Source organism: Wyeomyia smithii, chromosome 2 (genome assembly GCF_029784165.1).
Source record: "Wyeomyia smithii strain HCP4-BCI-WySm-NY-G18 chromosome 2, ASM2978416v1, whole genome shotgun sequence".
NCBI classification, from domain to species: Eukaryota; Metazoa; Arthropoda; class Insecta; order Diptera; family Culicidae; genus Wyeomyia; species Wyeomyia smithii.
Window position 1 is genome coordinate 3,411,414 of NC_073695.1, and position 26,780 is coordinate 3,438,193.

The following is a 26,780-nucleotide window of genomic DNA, read 5'->3' on the forward strand; positions in this document are numbered from 1 at the left end:
TTGGGTGGTATTTGGTCACTTTGGGCTGTTTTTCAGAAACCGAAAGTCGTCATTCTGAACTTTAGAATTGCCTGGGAAATCAATTTCTGTCATCGGGGCGTAATTCTGGTTCCGAAAACATTCATATTGAATGGTATTTGGTCATTTCCGGCCAGACACCGGAAGTCGCCATCTTAAAATTCAAGATTGTGTCTGTGATCAATTGTAAGCTTCTGTGCATCTTTCTGGTTCCGAAGATACTCATATTTAATGGGATTCGTCCATTCCAGGCTGATTTCCAGAAACCGGAAGTTGCCATCTTACAATCCAAAATGTTGCCTGAGGTCGATTATGGGACATATTTGTTACCACTAAAACATTCACCTGCCAAATTTGGTTCCATTTAGTTGGTTAGCTCTCGAGATGTGCAGAAATTTGTGTTTCATTTGTATGGCATCCCTCCCTTCCAGAAAAGGGAGTGGTCTTAAACTATCATAGGAACCTTTATCAGCACCAAAAACCCCTACATACAAATTTTCACGCCGATTGGTTCGGTAATTTTCGAGCCTAAATGGATCAGACAGACAGACAGACCGGATTGCATTTTTATATGTATAGATTACAACATCAATGTTTTTTAAGAGTGAATATACATTTATTGGATTGAAGCGTTCATGTAAATCTATTTTTACAAATAAAAGTTTGAATGAGAAAGGCTGGGTCTGACCGCTAGGTGGATTAATTTAGGTTTTTCTATTCCAAATCAGTCATCGACTCAGCATTTTTTTCAAACGTTCTTTTCATCACAACGCTAGATTGAACCGTTATCAAGTTATGAAAGAAATATGTAATGTGTTCATAAGTGGTGGCATTTAGAAGAAAGCAATGGTTCAAAAACCGATCGAAACAGATTAGATGTTTTGAAATACTTCTCTAGAAATATATGCACGGAAACCGATTTTCAATTACAAACAGCAACATTACCCGCTTAAGAGATTCTTAAAATAGCTAACAGTAATAGCGATATAGTCATCAATAGATTGTGTGCAAAATATCGGAAAATATCGTATCACTTTTAACAAAAACCTTTACTTAAAAAAGTATTAGCTTAAGCAGCTTTTTAGATACTGGTAGAAGCCATCTTCAAAAACGGCATCAGACATCTATTTCAAGTTTCTGGGTGTAGTCCTGGTTCTAGAACCTAGATACAACAGTATTGTTTTACACAGCCTTGCACAAATTGGAAGTCGCGATTTAAATCCTGGTTCCGGAAATACCACTATTTGAAGAATTTTTAACTGTTTTCCACAGTTTACTTTCATACTACCTTCCAGAAATTTGCAGTCGCCATCCTGGATTTGAAAATGGAATCAGACATAATGTGCCGGCCTTCGGCAATAAACTTCTGACCCTCAAACATTACCAAGAACCCGAAAGTCATCGAATCAATTTAAAAAGTTCCAATAATGCACGAAAAATTATGATTTTTGATATCTCCCTTCTTCAGAGGTTGTCCCTCGCCACCTCCTTTGTAAAAGGAACACGTATGTCATGTTGGGCAGAATTCGGTTTACACACAAACATACATACAAAACTTGTTTTTTTTTATATAAATAGACAATAAAGCAATCACAATATTAGCTCCAACCATTGCAATTTTTTAACTCTGAAGCGATTGATATACGCAACAAAATGTAAAAAAGTGTTATGTCTACGTGACACTATTGGATTGACACTATCACATCAAAAAGTAAATCACTGAACACAAAATCGTAACTAGATAAAACATTTTTCCAAGACTTCCTGTAAAACTAGTATTGCAATCACCGGAACAAGCTGAAGCCCTTCGTAAATGGTAGAATACACTTCCACAGAGCACAGAACAGTTAGAATTCTTCCTCGAACACAGCGCACTGAATCAAGCGAAGCGTTACGTCGATCCTGCACTTCCGGTTAGTGGATAGTTATTGGCAATTGAATCATTAAGATTGTATCCACGTTAGTTACGCTTCATTTCGGTTTGATAAATAAATAATTGCATTGACGCTTGTTAGCCAGTAGCAGGAGATGAAGAAGTTGAAAGCAAGAATCACGCTTCTACAGTTTCTAATGAAGCTGCCTGAACAAAGGCGTTTTCGCGCAAACTACTTTCGCAAGAAAGGATGACAAAGCTGTTTGCGAAACGTGTCTTGAACTGAATTGAAACGCAAACGCTTACTCACCTGCCGGTTCCGCTCGTCCGTTATTCGTGAGATCTGTATCTTTTTCCTGCCCATCTTCTTCTCCGCTCAACCTGCCTGCCACGTGTTAACCAATTTGCTAATTTACGTTCTCCAGTTTTACTGGCTATCGATTGCCTGCCCGTAGTGGAGCCCTGCTTCAGCTATCTCTGCGTCACGTCACGTCACGCTGTTCCAGAAGTGAGTGGAAAACCAGAAAAAAAACCGAAACAAAAATGTCACCACTGCACTATTTCAAAACCGTACCGGCCGGTTTAGGACCCGGCAATAAATAGCACTCAATAATTTTTTCCTTTTTTTTCGCGCGCGCCTTTCCTTTGGCACGTTCTGTTTACGACCTCACTCTTTGCTCTTTGACGGAAAAAGGTGCTTCCGCACCTTAAATGCACGACTATTACAACACAGTCCCTTTTCCGGCCACTAATTCCTCTTCTCCCAGCGCGCGCACCGCACAGCAAAAAGCTCAACTCTTCCCGCCTCGCGCTCGGTTCTAGGACGAAAGAGGAACTCCGCCGTCGTCACTGACTCCGTACCTGCTTCTGCAACACCAGCCGAAAGGACGATAGTCTGCAAATAGGGAAAGAGAGAAAAAAGGCAAACATAGAATAAAATGTCAGTACAGAAATAAATAGTATAACTATTAATTCCGATGGCACACGCTAATCCCATAACTGACGGTACGAAATGCGTAGGAGAAAAAATGGCTTGCAATAAAGTGTCCACCCGCGGGTTTTTCCCTTCCCTCAATCACTCCGATGGACATCGGTAGAACCCACTGGGCAACGGAATGCAGTACATGCAAATGGGCTTCACCCCTTTGCAATAAGCAGTGGACATCGATGGATCTTTATACTTCTTCCCAAGCACCTAACCTAACCCATCAGCTTTTCTCACTCTCACTCTCATCCCCACAACGCTACTAAGTGGTGCGGCGCACGAGTTTGCCCTATAATTCACAGCCATAACGAAAAGGGTAGTATCCGTACGCCGCCATACACACTCTCTCTCTCTCTCACTCGACAGAGGGGAGGAAAATTCACCAACCCTTTCGCACCACACATGAACACGGCCTCCCTCCTCTTTCTTCCACCGCATTGCAAGGGTTGCGCGATGTGTACTAATCGATAAATTAATGTCGTCTTCAAGGATGCATTGAAATTCAACCTGCCACGGTAACTCGGGCACTAGTGGTAGAAAAATCCGCGCCACCCAATGCGATCGGTACAAAAGTCACGGTCAAGCCCTTGGACACCTTTCCACGGGGGGGCTCCGGTCAAGTTGAACATTTCCGTTTATGTTTTTGCCTTTCTCCTATTGCCTTTCTCCTAGAAAGGTATAGCAATCACTGGAAAAACCAAAGGTATAAAAGTGGTCCCAATGGCCGGATGTAATCGGATTGTAACTTTGTTCGTTGTTCATAAAAATGTGAAATCGCATAATGAAACCAAACATATTGACTTTCTCCTAACGATCACTGACTAATTAAAAGGTAGAAAAGTGACCCAAATGGCCGAATAGCATATACTACTCGACTCAGTTCGACGAATCAAGCATTTCCTGCATGTATGCATGTATAGGTGTACATGTGTGTGTGGGTGTGGGTGTGTACGTGTGTATGTGCACCTTTTTTTCGCACTCACTTGTCTCAGAGATGGTCTGACCGATTCTTTCTATCTTGGTGTCAAATGAAGGGTCTATTTGCCGCTTAGGTTTCTATTGAATTTCATTGTAATCAAACTTTTAGTTTTGGCGCTGCGTCAAAATGTGAAAATCGCTCTTATATCTCAGAAGCTATGAAAATAATTGAATTCGAATTAATGGGCTTTTAAACCCTTAAACAATGAATTGCATAATGTTTAAACATGTGGTTTGAAAGTTATAGAAAGAATCGTAACCCGCAGACTGTTTAAAACTATGTTTGTGTGTAACGTCCTCCCTATCTCACTCGATTTTCTCAAAGATAGTTGGACGGATCTCAATGAAATTAATTGCAAATGAAAGGTTCAGTTGCCCTTTAAAACCGTATTAAATTTTGTTGTAATCTGATTTCTAGTTTAGAGGTTATGTATGAAAATGTAAAAATCACGAAACATCAATATCTCAGAAACTACACAACCGATTTGTACAAAATTAGTTTCAAATGAACGGGCTACCCAAAAAACTCTAAACTTTTGAATTTTATGAAGATTGAACATGTGGTTCAGAAGTTATGGAAAGAAACGTGGTCTGGAGACTATTTAATCTCACTCATGTTTCTCAGAGATAGCTGGACCGATTTTCATAAAATCAATGTCATATGGAAGGACTTGTTGCCCCATAAGACCCTATTGGATTATTACTTTGGCTGTTATGTTTGAAAATGTGAAATCCAGCTATGAAAAGAAACATATTCCGAGGACTACTTGGACTCACTCACTTTTCTCAGAGATGGTTGAACCGATTTCCACAAAATTAGTGTCAAATGAAAGGTTTAGCTGCCTCATAACACCCTATTGAATTTTGCTGTAATCGAACTGTAACTTCGTCTGTAATGTATCGAAATGTGAAAATCACGAAACTTCATTATCTTAGAAACTACACAACCGATTTGAACAATAATGATATCAGATGAACGGGCTAGTTAAGGGTTAACTGATGAGTTATGATTGAACACGTGGTTTCAAAGTTTGACTGCCCTACACGTTCGCTTTTCATTTGATTGTAATCAAACTTAGGCAACCGTTATGTATTAAATTGTTAGAACAACGAGAGTCTATTATCTCAAGTATTACACGACTTATTAGAACATAACTAGTGTCATACAAACATGTCATCTCTCAAACTTAGATATAACAAACTTCATAACAATTTGATATGCTGTTCAAAAGTTTGAAGTGAATATACCTCTAATGGATTTAAGCATTCATGTAAATCTATGTTTACAAATAATAAGTTTGAATGAGAAAGGCTGAGTCTGACCGCTAGGTGGAATAATTTAGGTTTTATTCTTTCTCTCTGCTTTAATGCCACGCTTTTCACCAACCTGTTTCTCTTTGTTCTTACAGCGGGAAAACGAGTGAGCAACAAATACTTGCAAAAGGGACTGTATTTGCGTGCTGCATACTTCTCTGGCAGACACGCTAATGAAAGTCACAAACTTGGAACGGGCAATAATCACGATAAATGTGCTAAAAATCTAGAAGATGGGTACCAAAATGCCAATTATGCTTTTTTAATAATACACGCTCTTTATTTTATCTGAATTCGGGCTGATTACATACAAAATTATTAAAATCATCAATGAAGAAGACTGGCGAAGCAAAGCAAAGCAAATATTTTGCTTAACTTTTAAATGTGTACTGCAGTTTAGATTAACTCTGAAGTTTAAAATCTAGTTCCCTGATGTATTTCATAAAGGTTATGAACAAATCGTTCGGTTTAACACCCAATATTTTGTGATTTTTCTGGTTTTGGGACAAATATTGCTTCAAATGCAATTAAAAATCCTCAACTAAAACAAAAAAGAAGACTTATGTAAGCCGAACAATTGTGATTAGTTTGGCATTATTGTTTTACATGCAAATTTGCATTTTTTAAGTTTTCGTGGGTTGGATGCATGGAATTTCCAAGTTGACTGAACTTATTTATTATACCGGCCAATTTTTTCAAACGTGTTCAGATTTACTCTAATGCGGAGCAATTTTCTAAAGCGCCTGATGCCCAGAGACCGTAAAATACCCATATCGCGAGCGAATTTGTGTGATAAATATCGCACCACCAACCTCGATGGATCACGATCAGTACCTTCCCACGAACACTAACTACATGATTGACAGTTGTAAGCAAGATCACCAGAAGTTTCCCTTGGTTCTGTAAAGAATCAATTCCAAATTGATAATAAATACTAAATTATCCTACACTGGAAAATGCAAAAACTTTTTCCGGAAATTTATAACACCTGTTTAAGTTATCTTACTATTAAGGATGGGAAGGAAACACCGAAATAATTTTATCCAGCTGATAACTTCCAGCAGGCACCTCATACAGTCCGGAGTGAAAGAAGAGCGACTTTGACTTCCGCTTGTCGCTGATTGCCAGCGACAGCAGCCCTTCTCAGAAAACTTCGTTGGGGAAGTAAAATACGAAAAGCCCTGCCAGTCGTTGCCATCCAGGGTGAGACAGGTCTATTTTGACTATCTTATTCAGGTGCTGCGCTGCGTTATTGCTTGCAGCTCCAAGACCAGTGGCCGCAACTACTGCTTTCTGACATGTATGTTCATGTTCACCAGGTACTTTTTCATTATTTTGCCGGCTGCACCGATTTTCCGGCCAAGCGCAGGCAGCGATGTCGCCACTTTTCCTCGGACTTCCTGTTCAGCATCAATTGGAGCTTCTTATCGCTCAGGGTCGTTGGCCATCTAGAACCGGACTTTCTTCCGATGCTCTGATTGTTGTCTAATAGTACCACTATGTTGTAGATACCCAGACCGGGCGTATACGGCGTCCACAAAGTGTCGCACGGGTACCATTCTTAGAAAGCTCACACTTCTGAACGGAGTAGCTTCACTGTTTTCGCCATCACGGATAGATTTCGACTGATGGAGCTGTCAAATGCCAAATGCGGTACGCAAGTATAGCCATTCTAGATATGCAACATGTATTTCGCATCAGAATTCCTTTGTGAAAGAATGTTGCGCGTTTAATGATTATTAAAAAGCATAGGCCGCGTTAACAGAAGACGTGGCGAGTGGCGAGTCACTCGTCTGACCAATTTAGGTATTGCAGATGACGAGTCGGCTGGATTTTGAACGAGTAGCTCGTCTGTCACCAGCCAAGTTTCACTCGCGTTCCTCAATACTACATTTTGCTTGCCTCGTCAGTGAGAAGTTGTTTTATGAAAATGTTGATGTTAGGCTGAGTTATATTTTTAAAGACAAACAGTAATTTTGACACGATACTTCAAATGAAAAAAATGCAAGAACTTCTGATACGACCTAATGTAGATTGTAGGACTAGTTGAATGTTATGTGCGCCTATTTTAAAAATTCTTCAAATATCCCTTAAATTCAAAGTTATGATCAAAACTCTGTTTTCGAACTTTAGCGCACATTTTCAGTTTTAACTCGGTTATTTTTGATCGTGCTGCTTACTGATGAAAATGAAAAAGAAAGGCGAGTTTTCCCATATATTTTCGACAAAAAAAATCGCTTCTGTAACACAGATATCAGTAAGGTAGACACAATGGTGCAGCCAAGCAGGGGGTTTCAGGGTCCAGAGCATTTTTTTTATTATTCTGCATTACTGTATATTCAAGTGTAAATGGAATGTATGGAAAAAAATGACCTTCGAATTTCGTTTAGCACTGGGACTCAAGTGCTTCACATTCATGAAAAAAAATCCCCAAGCTTAATTTAAGCTCAATCGAACCTAGCGATGTTGAGCCTCGAAGCGGTCAAAGCTTCATAGAAATTATCGATAGGACATTATCGAAATCTATTTATTTTAAACCAAATGTCTTAGCAATGCATGCACTCCGAGATCGGATGTTGCCTCAAAAAAAATTTGTTTTTGTTTGTTTTTTAGCTCCAAAACTGTCTGACTTCCAAAAAGTTGATTCTATTTCGTTTTGTAACAACACAAAATTTTGCCGAACCATGCATTTCTAGGACATTTGGCATGAAAAATTTTTCGTCGTTCAAAAAAGTGAAGACCGCTTTGAGGCATGATTTCCAGAAGTTGCTACGGCTAAGTTAATCTTTTAGACCTTGATCAGGGACCAGGGTGGTGACACATAAATTCCCGTACGTGCGGAGAAAATGACGATTCAAGTCAAGTTTTTGACTTTATTAAACAAATTTTACTGGAACCTAAACTACTGAAGAAACAATTTCCTTTTCCGATTCTCCATCCTTTTCCAGCTTTTTAATTGTTAGCTTTAGAAATTTTATAGCTTTTTCTTTTGCCTACTCGTTCCACTGTTTTGCGGTCGTCGTTGTTTTATTCCTCGGAAAACAAAGAGTCTAGTATCAGCACTTTATTTTGGTGAGAGAATGTCGAGAAAATATACTATTTCACACTATACAACAGATATACACAAAATTACATTCCCATAGAGACAGACATGCGGTACGACATGTCTGTCCCTCTGTGGGAATGGAATTTTGTGACTATATCTGATTCTTTCAACAGCACGGGCGTTTCACAGTAAGCGGTATCGCTAATGATAGCAGGAAAACATTTAATTTTTTACGTTGTTCTCTCCTATTCTCTCATGCCCATATCTCTATTACAATCCAGCTAGAACTGAGAGTAAATGATGTGGGCATGATTACCATTTTTCCAATCCCATTTTGTCACATGATAATCATTCATCTAGGTTTCTCTCTGGCCCTGCCTGTCTTCAACATTTTCAAACTCCACATTTTTTATCAATCTGCACGAATTGGGAGAGAATCACGGTACAAGAATCGTTGTAATGTACAATATTTACCAAATTTGAAGTTGTGAGGGTTTCAATAAATTTGCGCAATAAATTTTTTTTTTTTTTTTCATATGTGTGGACTCATTACTGCGACCAGAGACATTTGATCTATTGTGATATTGCCCAGGTGTTCTCTGTACTCCGCGCTTCATATTATTGGCAGTATCATTATTGATTATTGTAACGCTTTCATTCATATCCGTCCTTGTGTGTGAGAGTTTATCCTTTCGTTTCAAGCTTACTATTCTACTATACCGAGCCTCTTTCTATCCTACCAATATCGCCAATTACAATTCCCTGAACTGAGGCTACACTTAACGTTCCTCTTTGACCAGGTTAATTCTAAGAGGGACTTATTATGTCAAGAGGAAGGAGTCTTATCGAAACCTCATTCCCCGTACCAATATCGCCAATTACAATTTCCAGTAGAGGATATATATTCCTGAGATCAGTTTTATTATAAGAAGGACTTATTTTGTCGAGAGGAAGGAGTCTTATCGAAACCTCGTTCCTCCTACCAACACCGCGTCACAATCACAATTCCCCGAAGAGGCACTCAATGATTCACCTCTGGTCAGTTTTATTATAAGTAGGACTTATATTTCGTCAAGAGGAAGGAGTCTTGAAACCTCATTCCTCCAGCTATAACCGCGCCATAATCACAATTCCCTGAAGATAACTATTATACGTTACTCAGAACAGTTTTATTATAAGAGAGACTTTTTTTGTTAGGATGAAAGTCAGCAGGGGGTACTAAAGAATTCAGTTTGAAGGATAGGTATTGAGTGGAGAGCCTGAGAATAAACCCAGGTTAAAGTCCTTTGACAACCAAATGGCCTGATTCTACTCAGATTCGAACCCACGACCACTCGCTTATCAAAGCGGACTCTGTAACCTTGCGGCTACGAAGCTCCCTATTTTTTTAATTAATTTCATTTTTTCATTCTAATCATGTTTAATTGATGTCTTTGAAGCATAACAAAACTGTAGAATGATGGAGCAAAAACTATTTTTGATTTTTTGGAAGAACAAATTTTTGTACATTTTTAAAAAAAGTAATTCATATGGTTTGACTGCAAATAACGATTTTTATTGTAATTGAAACAACAAATGTTCTAAGTGAACACATTTCTAAGTATAGTCGTTTTCGTTTCTGTGACTTTCTACGTTGAGATCAGTTGGTTTAGCCGAATTCTGTTGTAATCGGTATACTTTCACTAGAAGAAGGGCTTTTTGGTGCGTATACAAATGATATGTTACAGGAATTCTAAATGACTTTGTGTTGGTTCCGAAAAATCTCTACTGTCTGCGGTGGAAAGGCTTCCACACGAGAGTTGTTAAAAAACGAAAGTTTCCAAGTTACATGAATTGTAGCTCATTTTTTCATTCTACCAGTTGATTTCAGTGAACTCCTGCTGTGGTCAAAGTTGAGTCAATGATTTATGTAACATTTCCCACGGATTTTCGCCAGTTGATCACATTTAGGACTAAACACAACAAAAATGTGCTCCTGAATATCACACAAAATCATAAGAACAACCAAGCGTAAAATATCTGCTACCAAAAATAATATTGTTGATATAGTGAATTCCATAATCCAAGGTAAAATTGAATCGCCGTTTAATTTGAAATGTTTGCAATTTGCCGTGCGTTTCTGGAAATATATATACCAATATATCTGCTTTTCGCATGGGAGATTTTATGTCGCATGTTCACGTAAAATATTGTTTACCATGGGACTTTGCAAAAGTTTTCGTTCGCTAATAATAAATAAAAAAATTTTGAATTTATTATAAAACAAATTTATGACGTAATTACTTTTATTGTTTTTTTTTTTAAGACGGATACGGCGCCAACTCGACTAAGATAAAATATTGTGGGTGTGTAAGTCAAATATCTTCAAATTCGAGAGTTTTAGGCATACAATTTAGTTATCTGAACATTTCAAAATGGGCTTCAATCTGGTAAAAAAGGGTTTTCTTACAAAAACTTTTTCGTGTCCATGAAACATTTTCAACGTACAACAATGGTTTTGGAATAAATAATACATATATTAAAAGTTGTTGAAAGAAAAAAAAACTAGCTAACTACCAAGATAGAGTTAAAATTCTAACGGCTGCAGATTTCGTTCAAAAGATCAGGAAATTAAAAGCTACGCATACCCAAAGAAGAAACCTTCTGATGAATGAATAAAATGGTATATAATAATCAAATAATCATACTTTTTTATTACACTAGCTATGATAATTAGTTTGAGAGTGCTCCAGCTTTTATCAAACTGATGCCATGTGATGAGTACATAAAAGTCAACGGTCAAACTTCGTACCGTGTGTCGCAGATTCTAATCTCACCCGAATTGACTATGAAATCCTGTGTACGTGCTGCAGTCGCCAAAGTTTCATATATTAATTGGCCAGTTACTTTATATGTTCGAAACTCGTGCGTGTTGCAGCAACGATGAAACCATCATCAACCGCTCCATTAAACTTCAATCGATGAAGACGGATGGTAGTTTGTTTTCAATGACATAAAAAAAAACGTTAACTCTAAGAGATTTACACCATCCACACAAAATCGCACTTGTCGAGAAAAAAAACTGCTCGTATGGTTACGGTTTGGCAATTGCGCAAAAGTATTTCAAAGTTTTTTTTTCGCTGCTTCTCCTTTCACGGTATAGATAGAAAGGCAAATTTCACGAAACGAAGAAAAAGTTTCATTTCGCCTTGACACTGTGTCGGTAGCGCTACAATGCGATGCACCAGCAGCAGCAGCCAATGATGGCAGCATAATAATCCCCTTTGCAGTGCCAGCAGCAATAGAGCGGATAGAATTTCCACCGAGCGAGGTGAGGTCCGCTAGGAAATCATTATCTGCGGAGACAACCGAGCAGAAAAGAAAAATGCCACAAATTAAGTGTGACATTAGAGTGCGCTTCGTTTTTCCTTCTCACCTTCGACTTGGGGTTTTCCATCACGAGCGCAAGACGATCAGCGGTGTTATAGCTGCGCTTCCTTCGTCTATACGACTCGACTCGACTCGGAAAGAGTCAGCCAAAGCACGTACGTGAAAAAAGGAACGAACGGCGTAGAAATGTGAGTACAGTTAACATCCGAAGACACATTTCAAGCGATTGCAAATGGAGTGATGCAGATCTCTGCCCGGAATGTAAAAGAAATTAAATACTTAACTGCTAGATGAGCGCACGAAAAATAAATGGTCGTAATTCAATGCGATGGAGTCGTATGGTACCGACTGCTAAGGAAATGTAAGGAATGGAATTCACAGTTCTCCTGCTGCAGCGTGCAAGTTACAGCTTCAACTAATGATTATTTGCCAGACACCACCAGCAGCATGTTCAGTTTTGAGTTTCATCCATTAAAGGCATTACCTTGAGTCCGACACAGTTTGTCTTAAGAGCATGAAACAGCGGCAGCAACAGCTGAAGTACTAAGAACCTACAGAGGAGTCGGAAGGGAGCGAAACCGGTAGGGCAAAAAACGAGAGCAGAGCAGTCTTATGTGTAGACTTTCCACCTAATGTAAGTTTTCCACCCGGGTTCCCTCTCACCTTCTGTCTAGTTTTCCGAACAGACACAGACGGGCAGAACGCATGTGATCTCTGTACATAGGGGGCTCTAAACGACGACGAAGACAACAACAGCGTGGCGAAGATGTGTGGCGAATGAAAACATCGACTTTTCCTCCACGCTATACCGCCCATGGGGAAAATGCTCACATGCACACATTAGTGGGAGAACGGTGCAAACTGCGAAACTTAAGAGGGTTTGCATGACCGAAAGAAAAACACGGCGCGAGTAATTCATTTTCATTTGTTCAAAAACATCATCGACGATCATCAGCATTTTCATCATTGCCCCCGGCCAAGGAGCACTGTAGTAGTGGATTGGCCAGGCAACGGCCGGGCCTATAAAAAATTTCATCCATTTCCTTTCGCAGTTTTTCCTTCGTTTGGCTGCTGCAGCTTTAGGATGCTGGCTCAGACTTGACTTGCTATATACTTATTGTGCTCCCGTCCGACCGACCACCGCCGCCAGTTACATAGAACTCATACCGACGCAGATGTTTGTGTAATCCGCGATTCGATGGTTACCTAACAAGATTTTGCTGCCAAATGTGCTCTGGTAACTTGCGCCGATGTTGATGTCGACGTCGACGAGTGCGACTGGCTACTGGCTAAGAGCAGTAAAGTTTAATTCCTGAACGCGCGGATGCGGCGTGTGGTCAATCAGTAGCGCGGCAGAGTGCTTCTGAGGAATCTCCCGACAAACGGATGAATTCGGTACGAAAACATCGGGTTTGCTTTTTTCTCTTCTGACGCTGTATTTGTTTTGAAAAAGGTTTGTTGAATTGAATCAACAAAAATATTTCCAACAGATGCATTTATGATGAAGACAATCAAATGAGCTTGCCTGAGTTGGCTGGGGTGCTTTGACTCAGACTCGTGGGAACTAGTCATTCTCATTAGCCGAGTTTGGTGGATATGGTTATTAAATCTGGTGGAAGAAATTGCCAAATCTTGATAGCTGTGTGTGAAATGTTTTGACGCTAAACTCTGACGACGTTGGCAAATGACTGACCATTCTTCGATTCATTCTTTGATTGTATGTCTAGCGTTACAGATCCATTATACTATATATCATCATTAAAATTAGAGTTTTTTTAACGGAATTTTTCTAAGAGAAGTTTTCAAAGTAAAAAAAAACACGCCTGTTAATAAAAGTATTTTCCACTGCGAAAAAAATCGTTCTGCGCTACAGATACATTGCTGATGAATTTCAAAACTTAATAACAATCACCTCATAAAGGATGAGTAGAATCACAAATTAACTTGTTTTTATCCTGGCGTCAACGAACCGATTCTGCACGCTCGTATTGTATATTCCTGACTACCCGCTCCTCTGGCTGAAATGTTGGAAAATGCCAAACCTACAGTGTATGACATTCAGAAACTCTCCGCGAGACAAATTATTATTGCGTTGTTCTCGATGCTGAGGCATACTACGCTTATACCTCGTTTAATCGACAGACTGTCCCGGAAAACTGCAATCTGTAGCTGCAAACTGGAAAACAAAAATTTACCTACGGAGAGGACTCACGAAACAACCAGACGGAGTGGCGTAGGTGATGGAATGAAGGAATGTGAAAAAAGGACGGACTGCATTGCACATTGTTTGTAGGTGTACAGACGAACGTTGTGCGCAAGGTACATTAGATTTTCGTAAACTGTATAACCATTCAATAATCATATCGTTGAGATGGCACATCGGAGACAAGCGGCAAAGCAGCCAAGTTCAGACCGTCCGTCTGCTGTTGCCAGTAGAGTTAGCCAAGCACGATGTGTCCGAAACTGAAGCTGACCGTAGTTCTACATTTGTTCCAAGAAACATTTTTTCTTTTCAAGTTTTAAAACAGTGTAGGTGGATCTGAATTTCTCTGAAGGTGGATCTAAATTTCTCTGAAGAAAAGGTGGTTTTCCAATCTAGCTCGGGTATTTACAAAGGTAAAGAAAAACTTTTTCTACTAAGTTGCTTTAAATTAACATGGCTACAACATTGTCGTACAACTTTTTCTTTTTTCTACAAGGATAGAAAAGTAAGATACTTGATTTCATCGCAAATTTAAGTCATCCTAATTTTTGATAATTTTTTCATAAGAGCTTCACCATATATAACAACCTCATAGAAGAAAGTTCTACTCCAGAGTATTGCTATCGAGCTCCAGGTTCAAATTTCTTCTAAATTCAGTTTCTGGACCAAATCAGCCACAATAGGGACACCAGAAAGTTTATTTAGTTCATCGTCATTGCTGATTAATTCTAGTTCTGTTATTATAACTTCAAACACAGCGAACATCTTCAGTATTGCTACAGACGTATGACGATGCTTCCCATATAGACGGAAGATCCAAAATCTTACGTTATTTCAAATCCCAGTCAATTTGCTCTGCTGGTCTGTTCGCTATGGAATGGAATGGTCCATTCAATTGGCCGGGTGTTACTGCAGCAAAAAACATACGAACATATTATAATTCAAAATTACCGCCTGCTGCGCTGCGACGCGCCGCCACTCTGCTTACTGCTGGTTGATCAACTTCCCATGTAGATCACCTGGTATTTGGTCGTGTTTTCAGCTCTTCAATGAAATAAGCGTTCAACAAGACTCTACATTTTCCAATAGTTCAAAATTTTCGTTACAAAATAACAATTTCCCACATTTTGGTTGACTCGTTGGAAACTAATTGTGTTTTTAGCATTTAAAAGTAGACAATTTTCGTGACTCTCTCGGTGTTTTAAGTATAAAAATATACACAGTAAAAATTTTACTACTTTTATTTCTGTTTTTTTTCCGTTTTTGTTTTGGAATTTTGGCTCAAAGTCGTCAATAGATTAAAACCAGTGTTCGCTACTGCCCTACGTTTCGGCCATAGATTTTGGCCTTTTTCAAAGGGAATAGTCTATCATTGCCGTTTTGCAATATCTCCAGTTAACAGTTCCGTGTGTCAACTAAAAATAATAACAGCGAAAATCGATAATGTTAGGCGAGTTACGCTGTATCAAACTTCCGTTTTATTGAGATAAAGTTGTATTTCTTGAAAAAAAAAGTCAGAAATATGACCGTAACACGCTAGAAATAGGGTCAGAACTCGTGAAACGGATCACTAAAAATCGCGATGTCTAATTTTTCCAAATAAGTATTAAAAACGCTTGGCACCAACTTTGAAGACCCATATCTTTTGATCAATAAATATCACCACCGCGAAATTTTCAGGGCAGTTTCGAAATTTCGTCAAAAATACTTGTGATTTTTTTCAGATTTTTCAGTGCCCCAGAACATAGATTTTCAACATATTGTTTTGAATAGTTACTATTGAAAAAATATTTTTTTCTCCAAAAAAATATGTTCGTAAACTACAACTTAGGATGCATCTGCTGTGAAAATTTCATCAAATTCGATACAATATTTTTAAAGCTATGTCTGTTTAAAAACAATTTTGACCTAAATTTCAAATGACAATAACAACTTGTAAACTTACTCAAATTCAATAAAAATTGGAAAATCAACTTCCCGAGTGAAACTCTTGAAGTTTTTTATACTTATTTGAAAAAATTAGACATCGCGATTTTTAGTGATCCGTTTCACGAATTGACCCAATATAGACAATTTTGCAAAAAACGGGGACCTATTTCAATTAACCATTTTTGATCTGGCTGAATTGAGTTTGAATTTTGCTCAGATGTTACTATGGGTCAAAGATGTCATTTTTGCTATTGATAATGTTTTTTGAATCACGACTAATTTTTCGAAAAGGTTTAAGATGATTTCAAATGCCTTCTGAGCCAGAACGGTTTGATTGATCGGTTAGACATCGTCGGCAAGGTTGTAAATAGTGATTTTGACTTTTCAAAAAATGATACGCCGTAAAAATATCAAAAAATAAACCTCAAATATTTATTTCAAATAACTGATTTTTTTTAATTTAATTTTAGTGAAAATTTCGAAAGGTTAGCTGAAGTTCAACAGGCTTGCCTATAATAGAGAAATGAGAAACCACAAAAGTTAAGATTTTTCAAAAAAAGAGAAAATACTACAAGGTATACAGTCCTAGGGGTTGTATGATATGGTGACGTAGGACTAAATGTATATATTATATGCTGCGCTAAACTGTTCATAGGCAACACTACCGTTTATTTTTGATGGTCGTTATTGCAAAACTAACGATGCATGAATACAGGAACATTTCACACTAATAGTAGTGGCGAAAATTCTCATAACTTTTATTTTCAAGCATCTATAGTTCTGAAAAGAATCGATTCCATAATCTTCAACTAGAAATTCGTGCTACAGAACGCTGATGATCGCACCAACGGTAGCTTTGAATATTTTTCTTGGCCGCGCATAATAAAATTTGCTCTCCGCTGTGCCCTACAGTAGCTGTGCCAGCAAAATATCCTGTAGCAAAGCAACAATGTTGAACATTATATCAAACAATTGTTACACATTTTATCTATCCACCGACATATAAATGACTAAGATGCATTAAGTCGTTCGCTTTCTATAATCGTTTGAAATCTGACGCAACATTTGACAGTTTCATTTTGAATTTCACCAAGTGTAATCTAGTATAGAAAACAAAGACGTAGTCCTACGTCAGAAATTAAAACCAGAACGGTTTGTTTGATTAGTATAATGTCTTCAGCAATGTTGTAGACGATAAATTTGTACTTCTAGAAAAAAAACCCATAGAAAGGAAAAATAAAAACTTTTTAAGACGATCAATGATTAACAATATTTCTATATCCAAAACAAATTTGTTGTGCTTTAATGTCTTCGGCGAAGTTGTAGATAGTAAATTTGTCCTTGCAAAAAAAAAAATATTTTTGTGTGTACATTTTTTTGGTAACGACAAAAATGCTATCTACAATTTTGGTGCAGACATCACATAAAACCAACAAACCATTTCGGCTGACAGATTTTTTTAGAAAATTGGAACTTTTACCTATCCCGAATTATATACATTATTGTTTACTTAACCTTTGGTAGTTTTCATTTAAAAAAATAAGATTAAAATTACATAGGGTATCGGCTCTATTATCGTCAGGGTTACCCAATTATCGTCCAGAGCGTTAATGAAGTCATAGACAACTATTTTTTGCAGGAACATGCTATGCATTTTAAAGAATCATCATGCAAAAAATTAACGCTTTGGGACCTTGACAGTAAAAGAGCTGATACCCTATATTTTCTTTTTTTTTCTCGGAAATTTTTTTTTCACAGTGTATGTTTATTTTAAAAAGACAATATTCTATTCTGTAATTTTGCCGAAGACGTCTGGCTTTATAAATAATTGTAATCATCACCTTTTATTTATAAGCCCTCTTCCAAAATGAGTCGTGATTCAAAAAAAAAATTAATAGCACCAATAGAAACATAGAAACATCTGTACAAAGTTTCACTTAGATAAAAAATCTAATAAAATGATAGTCCTATTTTGCTTGAAAACATGTTAAAAAATCTATTCAAAATGCGTAGAAAATGTATAGAGAGTACGTAGAAAAATGTCAAAATTTTTAAAAATGTCAAAAATATTCGAAATATAAAAATGACAGAAACGCAAAATTCCCAAGATTTTGAACGGAGTTTTATGACAAAAATTGTAAACACAAGGTGTTAGAAATGTCAGAAATGATAAAATTTCAAAAACATGACATAAGTGATATAAATAACATAAATGACAAACGACAAAAATTATAAACAGCAAAACTGACTTTATTAAAAAAAAATCAATGACAAAAACTTCAAACGAAAATGACAGAAAAACATAAATGATAAAAATTTATGCTTAAAAAAATAAATCAAAAACGACAAAAGATGTGGAAAAGGTCTGTTTGAAAATGATATAATATTGTCGATAGTAGTATTAATCATTGATGATATTTCAGAGCAAAAAATTATTATTTATTATTATTTATTTATTTACATTCATCGGACATATTTGTCTACATGAACACTTACGTACTAAAAATGGTTAAAAGGTAAAATTTGCTACACGATCATGAAACACACTAACACTAACATTGAAGTCAAACAAATGATAACATGAATTAAGGGGTTATATACCTTCTTGGTCGAGAAAAATGAGGGAAGTTTGAATTTATTTTTAAGTGCATAGCACCATTTTCATTGTATCAAAGTGGTATTTTTCTGAAAGTAAAGTTTATCAACAACAAAAAAATAGGTTTGATTTTGAGACATACCAATTATTACTGGAGTAATGGCCGTTTCCCCGAAACACTATTTTTTTACAGAGGCTTGCGGTGATCCTGATAGAGACTCAGCGGGTCAACCGAAATTAAAAAACTCATATTATTTCATTAGTTTAGAAGTGTGCCGGGTCCTTGAACGATCGCTTTTATGAGTATTTTGTTTTCAGTGCAAACGGGAACGTTTTTTTTGCGGCAATTTTTTTTTGCGGCAAAATGTAACTGTATGTTTCAAAAAGCGATCGTTCAAGGACCGGCGTATTTAATAACGAAAATTAAAAAAAAGATGAATTAATCCACCTAGCGGTCAGACTCAGCCTTTCTCATTCAAACTTATTATTTGTAAAAATAGATTTACATGAATGCTTAAATCCAATAAATGTTTATCCACTCTTTGGGTTCTAAAATATTGATGTTGTAATTAAAGTATAAAATATGAAATTTGACGTAATGTTAGTACTTAAGAAATAGCGAAATAAATGCAATGTATCTTAATTTCGAACAATTTAATCACGAGCGATGCCGGGAACGTTCAGATAGTACGATACCACATTTAAATCATGTTGAGGCCATATATATTGATCGGAGCAGGTAAAGTGTTGAATATGAATTTCTGTTCTTTCTAAAACTTTTAAACATCATATCAAATTGTTATGAAGTTTGTTATTCGTAAGTTTGAGAGATGACTCATTTGTATGACACTAGTTATGTTCAAATAAGTCGTGTAGTACTTGAGATAATAGACTTTCGTTGTTTTACAAATTAAAACATAACGCTTGCTTAAGCTTGATTACAATCAAATGAAAAGGTAACGTATGGGGCAGCCAAACTTTGAAACCACGTGTTCAATCATAATTCATCAGTTAACCCTTAACTAGCCCGTTCATCTGATATCAATATTGTTCAAATCGGTTGTGTAGTTTCTAAGATAATGAAGTTTCGTGATTTTCACATTTCGATACATTACAGACGAAGTTACAGTCCGATTACTGCAAAATTCAATAGGGAGTTATGAGGTAGGTAGACCTTTCATTTGATACTAATTCTGTGGAAATCGGGTCAACCATCTCTGAGAAATATGAGTGAGTCCAAGTAAGTTGTCTTGGAATATGTTTCTTTTCATAGCTGGATTTCACATTTTTAAACATAACAGGCAAAGTAATAATCCGTTTGAAAAAAAAAATCATTAGGGTCTTATGGGGCAACAAGACCTTTCATATGACACTAATTTTATAAAAATCGGGCCAGCCATCTCTGAGAAACATGAGTGAGATTAAATAGTCTCCAGAACACGTTACTTTCCATAACTCCTGAACCACATGTTCAATCTTCATAAAATTCAAAAGTTAAGGGTTTTTATGGTAGCCCGTTCATTTGAAACTAATTTTAATCAAATCAGATGTGTGGTTTCTGAGATATTGATGTTCCGTGATTTTTACACTTTGATACATAACCTCTAAACTAGAAATCAGATTACAATAAAATTCAATAGGGTCTTATAGGGCAACTAGACCTTTCATTTGCAATAAATTTCATTGAAATCTGTTCGGTCAGACCATCTCTGAGAATAGTGAGTGCGAAAAAAGGTGCACATACACACGTACACACCCACACACAAACATATACACCTATACATGCTTATATGCAGAAAATGCTCGATTCGTCTAACTGAGTCGAGTAGTATATGACATTCGGCCATTTGGATCACTTTTCTACCTTTTAATTAGCCAGTGATCGTTAGGAGGAAGTCAATATGTTAACTTTCATTATGTGATTTCACATTTTCATGAACAACGGACAAAGTTACAATCCGATTGCGATGAAATTCAATAGCAACCTATGGGGCAACTAGACCTTTCATTTAACAATAATTTTGTGAAAATCGGTTCAGCCATCTCCGAGAAAAATGAGTGAGTTTAAACAACCTCAGGATAACTTTTCTTTACATAACTTTTGAACTATATGTTCAATCATTACGAAATTCAAAAGTTAAGGGTTCTGGAGACAGCCCGATCATTTGAAACCAATTTTATTAAAATTGGTTGTGTGGTTTCTGAGATATTGATGTTTCGTGATTTTTACATTTTGATACATAACCTCTAAACTAAAAATCCGATTACAATAAAATTCAATAGCAACCTATGGCGCAACTAGACCTTTCATTTGCAATTAATTTTATGAAAATCGGTCCAGCCATCTCTAAGAAAAGTGAGTGAGAAAAAAAAGTTGCACATACATACACACACACACACACACACACACACACACACACACACACACACACACACACACACACACACACACACACATACACACATACATACATACATACAGAAAATGCTCAGTTCGTCGAAAGAAGTCGAGTGGTATATGACATTCGGCCATTGGGACCACTTTTATACCTTTGGTTTTTCCAGTGATTGCTATACCTTTCTAGGAGAAAGGCAAAAAGATGAATAAAATCGGTTCAGTAGTTTTCCCGCAATCAGGATCACGGCAAAGTCATTTGTCGGAAAACACTATTTCGAGATAATCGCGTGTAAAGTTTCAAGTTTAGCTAATGCGACCGTGGCGAGGCACGCTGCAAATCGCTCTAACTTTATTCCTATTGCTCAGATCTTTATGAAAATTTGTGAAAATGTTCTTAAGATGTTGTATTTGAAGATAATGCAATAAAATTTTTTTCGGTTTTTTGAAAACCAAAAAGGTATATAACCCCTTGAACAGAAAACACAAAAAGAACAGAAAAATTGGCATGCACATTGAAAAAAAGTTTGCTTTATAAACAACATTTCCAAGACGGAGTTGTGAATTGCCGCTGACTCACAAGGTGATACCAGTGCCAAATATTTCGCTGCGCTGAGCTAAAAAAATGAACTAACGATTTAATTTCCTTCCATTGGTTTCCATTTGGAAAGTCGTTTCTAAACATGTTACGATTATGTTCTCAAAGAAATAAAGTGTCGTAAACTTGTCCCAAGCTAATTAAACATTTCACACCAGCCGGCCGGCAGCGAAAAAATCTTTCAATTATGAGAGAACGACCAAAGAAAAAAAAACCCACCGAAAGTTAATGAAATCGTGTAAATTAATGCCACCGCTCTTCTTTCGAAAAATCCGATACACGCCCAAACTGGTACAGCGAAACAAGCAGCATTAATCAGCTGACGATGAAAGTGACCACCACTAATAGGCGTAAAATATGACCCGCCAGGCAGCCGAGGAACCAAACCGCGCGCGCGGGAGAAATCGTTTGTGCCCTCCCTCGCGCGTCGATTACGACATCACACAGCCAAATGGTCTCGTCTTCGCGTCACGGCGGACCAAGTGTTGAGTGAAAAGCTACCCGGTCCCGGTCTGACCCTAACGGCGGGCTAGAAAATTCTATTGAGTCATCTGTACCTCTGTGAGTTGGTTCCTGGAAAATTTACGGTCGTCTACTACTATCGGGCCACCATCGTCATTAGCGTCATCATCGTTGTTTGTGGGGTAGATTAAATAGTTTGAATCGCGATCTCGGAAAGCGTCCGATCCCGAACCCGGTCACTGCTGTCTGTCCGTCCGACTGTCTATCCGTCTCATTTTCGGGACTGTGCTAATGAGCAGCTGCACTCGCTTGTTCCACTCGGGTTTACTTTGACGACGCACCAATTGTGTCGTGCAACTTTTAACCTTCTAGAGTCTCAACACAATTTCTGAGTTCAGTTTTAAAGATTTATTTTTTGGCCGAAAATCGATTACCGAATGGCAAAAAAGAGCCACAATTAAGTTAAACCAGGTTTCATTTCCATCTTGGTTTGATCCGATTAGCTTTTATGGTTGCCTTTTGTTGCTTCTCTAAGTTCATAATAGCTCTTGGCGAGACGCAACAGAATTGTTTCGGGCCTATAAAACTGTTGGCTGATTTTTGCCTTGCTGGTGAAGCTGTAAAAATCGTTACGTTCAATTACAAAACTGCCGGAGGTGAGACAATGCATTCCCATAAATGGTAAGCGCTTTGAGTGACCATTTCATTCATACTGCTCCTAATAACCGCACTAAAATAACGGAATATCCAAGAGACCCACTCTTACTAAATCTTTAAGAGAGGTAAGAGTAAAGCTACCTCAAAACTGTCGATCGATAATGTTCGGTAGCGAGATTAGGAAACTTTTTGGCAAGCAGTTTTGCTTTCCACTCAACTAAGATGATACCATTATAAAGCTTCTATGAAACTAATCAAAGTTTGCATGGTGGTGGATCTGGCGCTTATTTTTCCTCTGTAGGACTCATCACTACGACCAGAAACCTTGGAGCCTCCTCCTTCCCTCTCCTGTCAATATCGCCAATACCCTGGAGAGACTTCCCGAACCCTTTGCTGGACAATTCTAATATAAGGCCCCGAAAAGGCCCCAAATTTATGTGGCTAGTGTACTTGTAGTTTACAGTATTTTGAACTCAAATATCTCGAGAGTCCCACCACTTAGAGAGCTACGGGAAAGGACAGTTGTTCAGAAGGTCAAAGGTTTTCATTTGGTGCACAGTTTGTTTCTAAAACCAGTCGCTACGTGGTGCAAGTGGAAAATCTTTGCATAGACGTTTCCATGGGGAAAAGATGCCATTTTGTGCTATTGTTTTTTTTTTTTTTTTTGAAACACGACTCATTTTTGAGAAACCATTTAAAAATGCTATATTGGTACGGTATTGATGATTTAAAATATTTTTAGAGCCAAAACGGTGATTTGGCTTGATCGGTGTGACGTCCTCGGCAAAGTTGTAGCCTACTGGAGTCCACTTGTAGATAATAATGTTGTCTTTCCAAAAAAAAGTATACTTTGAAAAAAAAAAAATTTTAAGTAAAATGAAAAAAAGTCTTCAGCAAAGTTGTTCATAAGGACAAAAGCTTGGGGCTAGTATGAGTATTTCAAACTCATTTCATTTCGAAAGCTGCGATCTTCAGCTGCTACTCAGGAAGTCAATGGCTTTCAGTTCGTGCAAAGTTAGATTCGAAATGCAGTAGGGTATTTGCTCATTAGTCATCTCATTAGGCCGATAATCACGAAGAATACACGGATTAAACACCAAATTTTCACGAAATCATTGAACAAATAATCAAAATACGCTTACATGCTCTTGTGCAATCGCCCAGCAATGGAACTTTAGTAAACTTAGCTAGACTTATCCTGAATTTTGTAGAATAAACAATTCCTCACAACGCTCCCATACTCATCTCAAAGCTTAAATCACTGCTGAATTATTCATCTCACAACGCCCCCATATTCATCACACTGTAAATCACTTTGGTGAATGAACGTAGCCGCAAACCGTCGGAGTAGGTTCCCTACGAATCCGCTGTTGTCGTTTACGCACACAATTGGTGACCTAGGTAACCACTGCAGTGCTGTCGATTTATGTTAATTATGTCGGAATAATTCAACATTCTCAGTATGATTTTTTGTATTAACAGAAATTGATTTGGCAACTCTTGATTATCTTCAACGCAGTGAAAACAGATGAAAATACATGCAGTTGAAATTTAAGATTTGTAAAAATTCATCTCATATACATACTTCTGCTAATTAAAGCTAGTTTTTGTAATATAAGGTGAACATTTCAAACATAAAAGTATTCTTAGTGTAGTGAGTGATTTTGTTTAGCGATTAAAATGAAAAGTGGTCCGCTTAAGATAAAAAAAAACTTTGATTGGCTGCTGAACGAGTCCCGTTTTAGCCATGTATATAGCAATGCGCGGATTTTGTTTTCTGAGATAGGTGATTGAAATAAATGAGCTTTCGAGTGCAGATGCGTTCATGATATCGAATTTAGAGCTTTTAAGTAAGTTTTTGAGGATTCTACTTCATGAGAAATCATAAGTGAACTAAGAAGAATCTATTCCATGGATTAGTAGATGGGTTTAGTTAAAAAATATGTGTTTTTTTCTAGTTTTTCAATTGTGTTTTCATGTTGTATGAGATGAATATATTGGCTGAGACGAATAATGGTACAGTTCCCCTATTTTGAACTCAATTTGTCTCGTGAATCCAACCATCTAACAAGATGTGGATTTCAGCAAAATTGTTCAAGTTGACATGGGTTTCCGGTTGGTATACAGTTTACTATGGAATTCAGCTACTACGTGGGGCTAGTTTACGTGTAGTTTTGAATATTTCCAAATATATTTATCCGGTGAGCTCAACCCCTGAGAAAGCTGCGGACTCCAGAGAAGTTGTTCAGAAGGTCAAGGGCTCTTCTTTCTACTTATTTTATTACGTGGATTCGAACGCTTTGAAAGTTGTTCAAGAGGTCGAAGGTTTTTGGTTTAATGACAGTTTGTTTAGAAAAGAAATTCCACAAAAAATGTCCCAGTTTAATTTTTTTTTTAATTGTCATTCTTGATTTATCTGAACTTTGCGTAGATGTTTCTATAAGCGAAAGATACCATTTTGTGCTATTGAATATTAATTTAAATCAAGACTCATTATTGAGAAGCTATGTAAAAATGCTGTGTAGAAAAAGTATTGATGATTATAAATGTTTTTTGTGTCCAAACGGTTTGATTGATTGGTACGACGTCTTCGTCAAAGCTGTAGATAAATATTTTGAAAAAATGTTTTTTTTTTAACAAAATTTATAATATTAAAAATAATTAGGGTAGGTGAGCCAGTTATGTATGACAAGTGCACCAATTATGGTTATATCGCATAAGCGCAATGGTACCAATTATGGCACTACTCCCTTTAAACTCCATAGGCTATTACTGGTCCATGCTGGTTCATGCCATAGCTGGTACATTTTTTAGGTATTGCCATAAATGGTACACTTCCTCTACATATCTAAAAAGTTTTTTTTTTTTTCATAAAAACTACAAAAAGATAACCTAAACATTTATGGCTGTCCTATCAAGGAGAAATAAGAAACAAAAATGTAGAAATTTCCCAGATAAATAAAATTTCAGCCAGAACATTTGGTTTGGCTTGCTAATATTAGTTTGCTGAGCTTGTAGAAATGAAAAAATAAAATTTGTTAAAATAAACTAATGTTTTATTTAAACTTATTTTTGGCACTGTTTATTTTTTCGGGAAGACAAAACTATTATCTACAACTTTGCCGAAGACACTATGCCGATCGAACAAACTGTCAAGATGCTAAAAAAATTTTTTATCATTAGTAGACACTCGACATAGAAAATACTCCCAACGAACAGTGGTACGAGAGCTCAAAATCGTGAACTTACCACATACTATGTTCAGAAGATATTTAGTATACAGTAGTACCTCCAATGACATCAAGTTTTAGCTTGGCTTAGCTTGACTGACTGCAGCTATCAATGGTTGCACTCCGTAATTGATCCGAATCAGTAAAATTGTACAGTGAATCAACTGAATAGGGTTGGGACTGACCGACCATTCTCATTGTACAAGTTTTAGTGACTCAATACTTTAAAGGATCAATAATGACGCCGGCCACGTCCTTGCAATCAGGCGGAAAGAGGTAAGGGAAGTTGGTGTTACCCTTGCTATTTGGAGACCGTGTTTACCTCTGCATCTCCACAAAACTCACAGGAAGAAGGTTTTTGTCCAATAATGACATCAAGTTTTGGTTCGAAACTCTACCGAAATCTAACTGTTCAGTCTTACACTCTAGAGAAATGAAGTCTTCGGCAAAGTTGCAAAAGTGTTGTAAGAAAAAACTTTGCTGAAGACTTTTTTTTTAATTTCTCTTGTTTTAGGAATACACTAAGGTCGCTTTTTACACGGGTATTTTTTTACGTGGATTCCGGAATTTAGAAGGTAGTAATGCTCTGCATATATTCATATATGATTGACACACACAACTTTGTAGAAGACACAAAAAAGATAGCTTCTACATAGATCAAGTTATTGCCAAAATATCTAATATTTTTTGTCTTCTACAAAGTTGTATGTTTCAATGATGTGCGAATATATGCTGAACATTGTTACCTTCTAAATGAGACAGTTGTTTAGATGTTCAAAAAAATCAAATTTTGATTCGGAACTCCGCCGCTAGTGGCGCACTTTAGGGAGATGGTGTTCTCAAGAAAGTTGTGGATTATATTATCAAGAAAAATTTTGCCCAGGACATGTTTCTTCTATCCCTTCTTGTTTTGAAGATATAACATTTTATATTGGACTGATCCATAAAATTAGATTTTTTTTAAATATCGAAAAATCTGTAACGTTTAGAAGCTAACAATGTTCACCATATATTTGTATATCATCCAAACACACAACTTTGAAGAAGACACAAAAAAGATAGCTCCTATACAGATCAAGTTATTGCTGAAAGATATAATATATGTTTCAATGATGTGCAATTTTAGG

At 37.1% G+C, this 26,780-nt stretch overlaps 1 protein-coding gene across 12 annotated transcripts in view; it reads right to left on the reverse strand.

Annotated features, from left to right (window-relative positions):
- LOC129725533 (myocyte-specific enhancer factor 2) overlaps positions 1-26,780 on the reverse strand; it is a 205,573-nt gene that overhangs the window by 36,065 nt on the left and 142,728 nt on the right. For all 12 annotated transcript variants that reach the window (XM_055681494.1, XM_055681500.1, XM_055681499.1 and 9 more), the window contains one exon: positions 2,202-2,786. In XM_055681494.1, coding sequence (XP_055537469.1) covers positions 2,202-2,255 — 54 coding nt within the window. In that variant the 5' untranslated portion in view covers positions 2,256-2,786. The remainder of the gene's footprint in view (positions 1-2,201; positions 2,787-26,780) is intronic.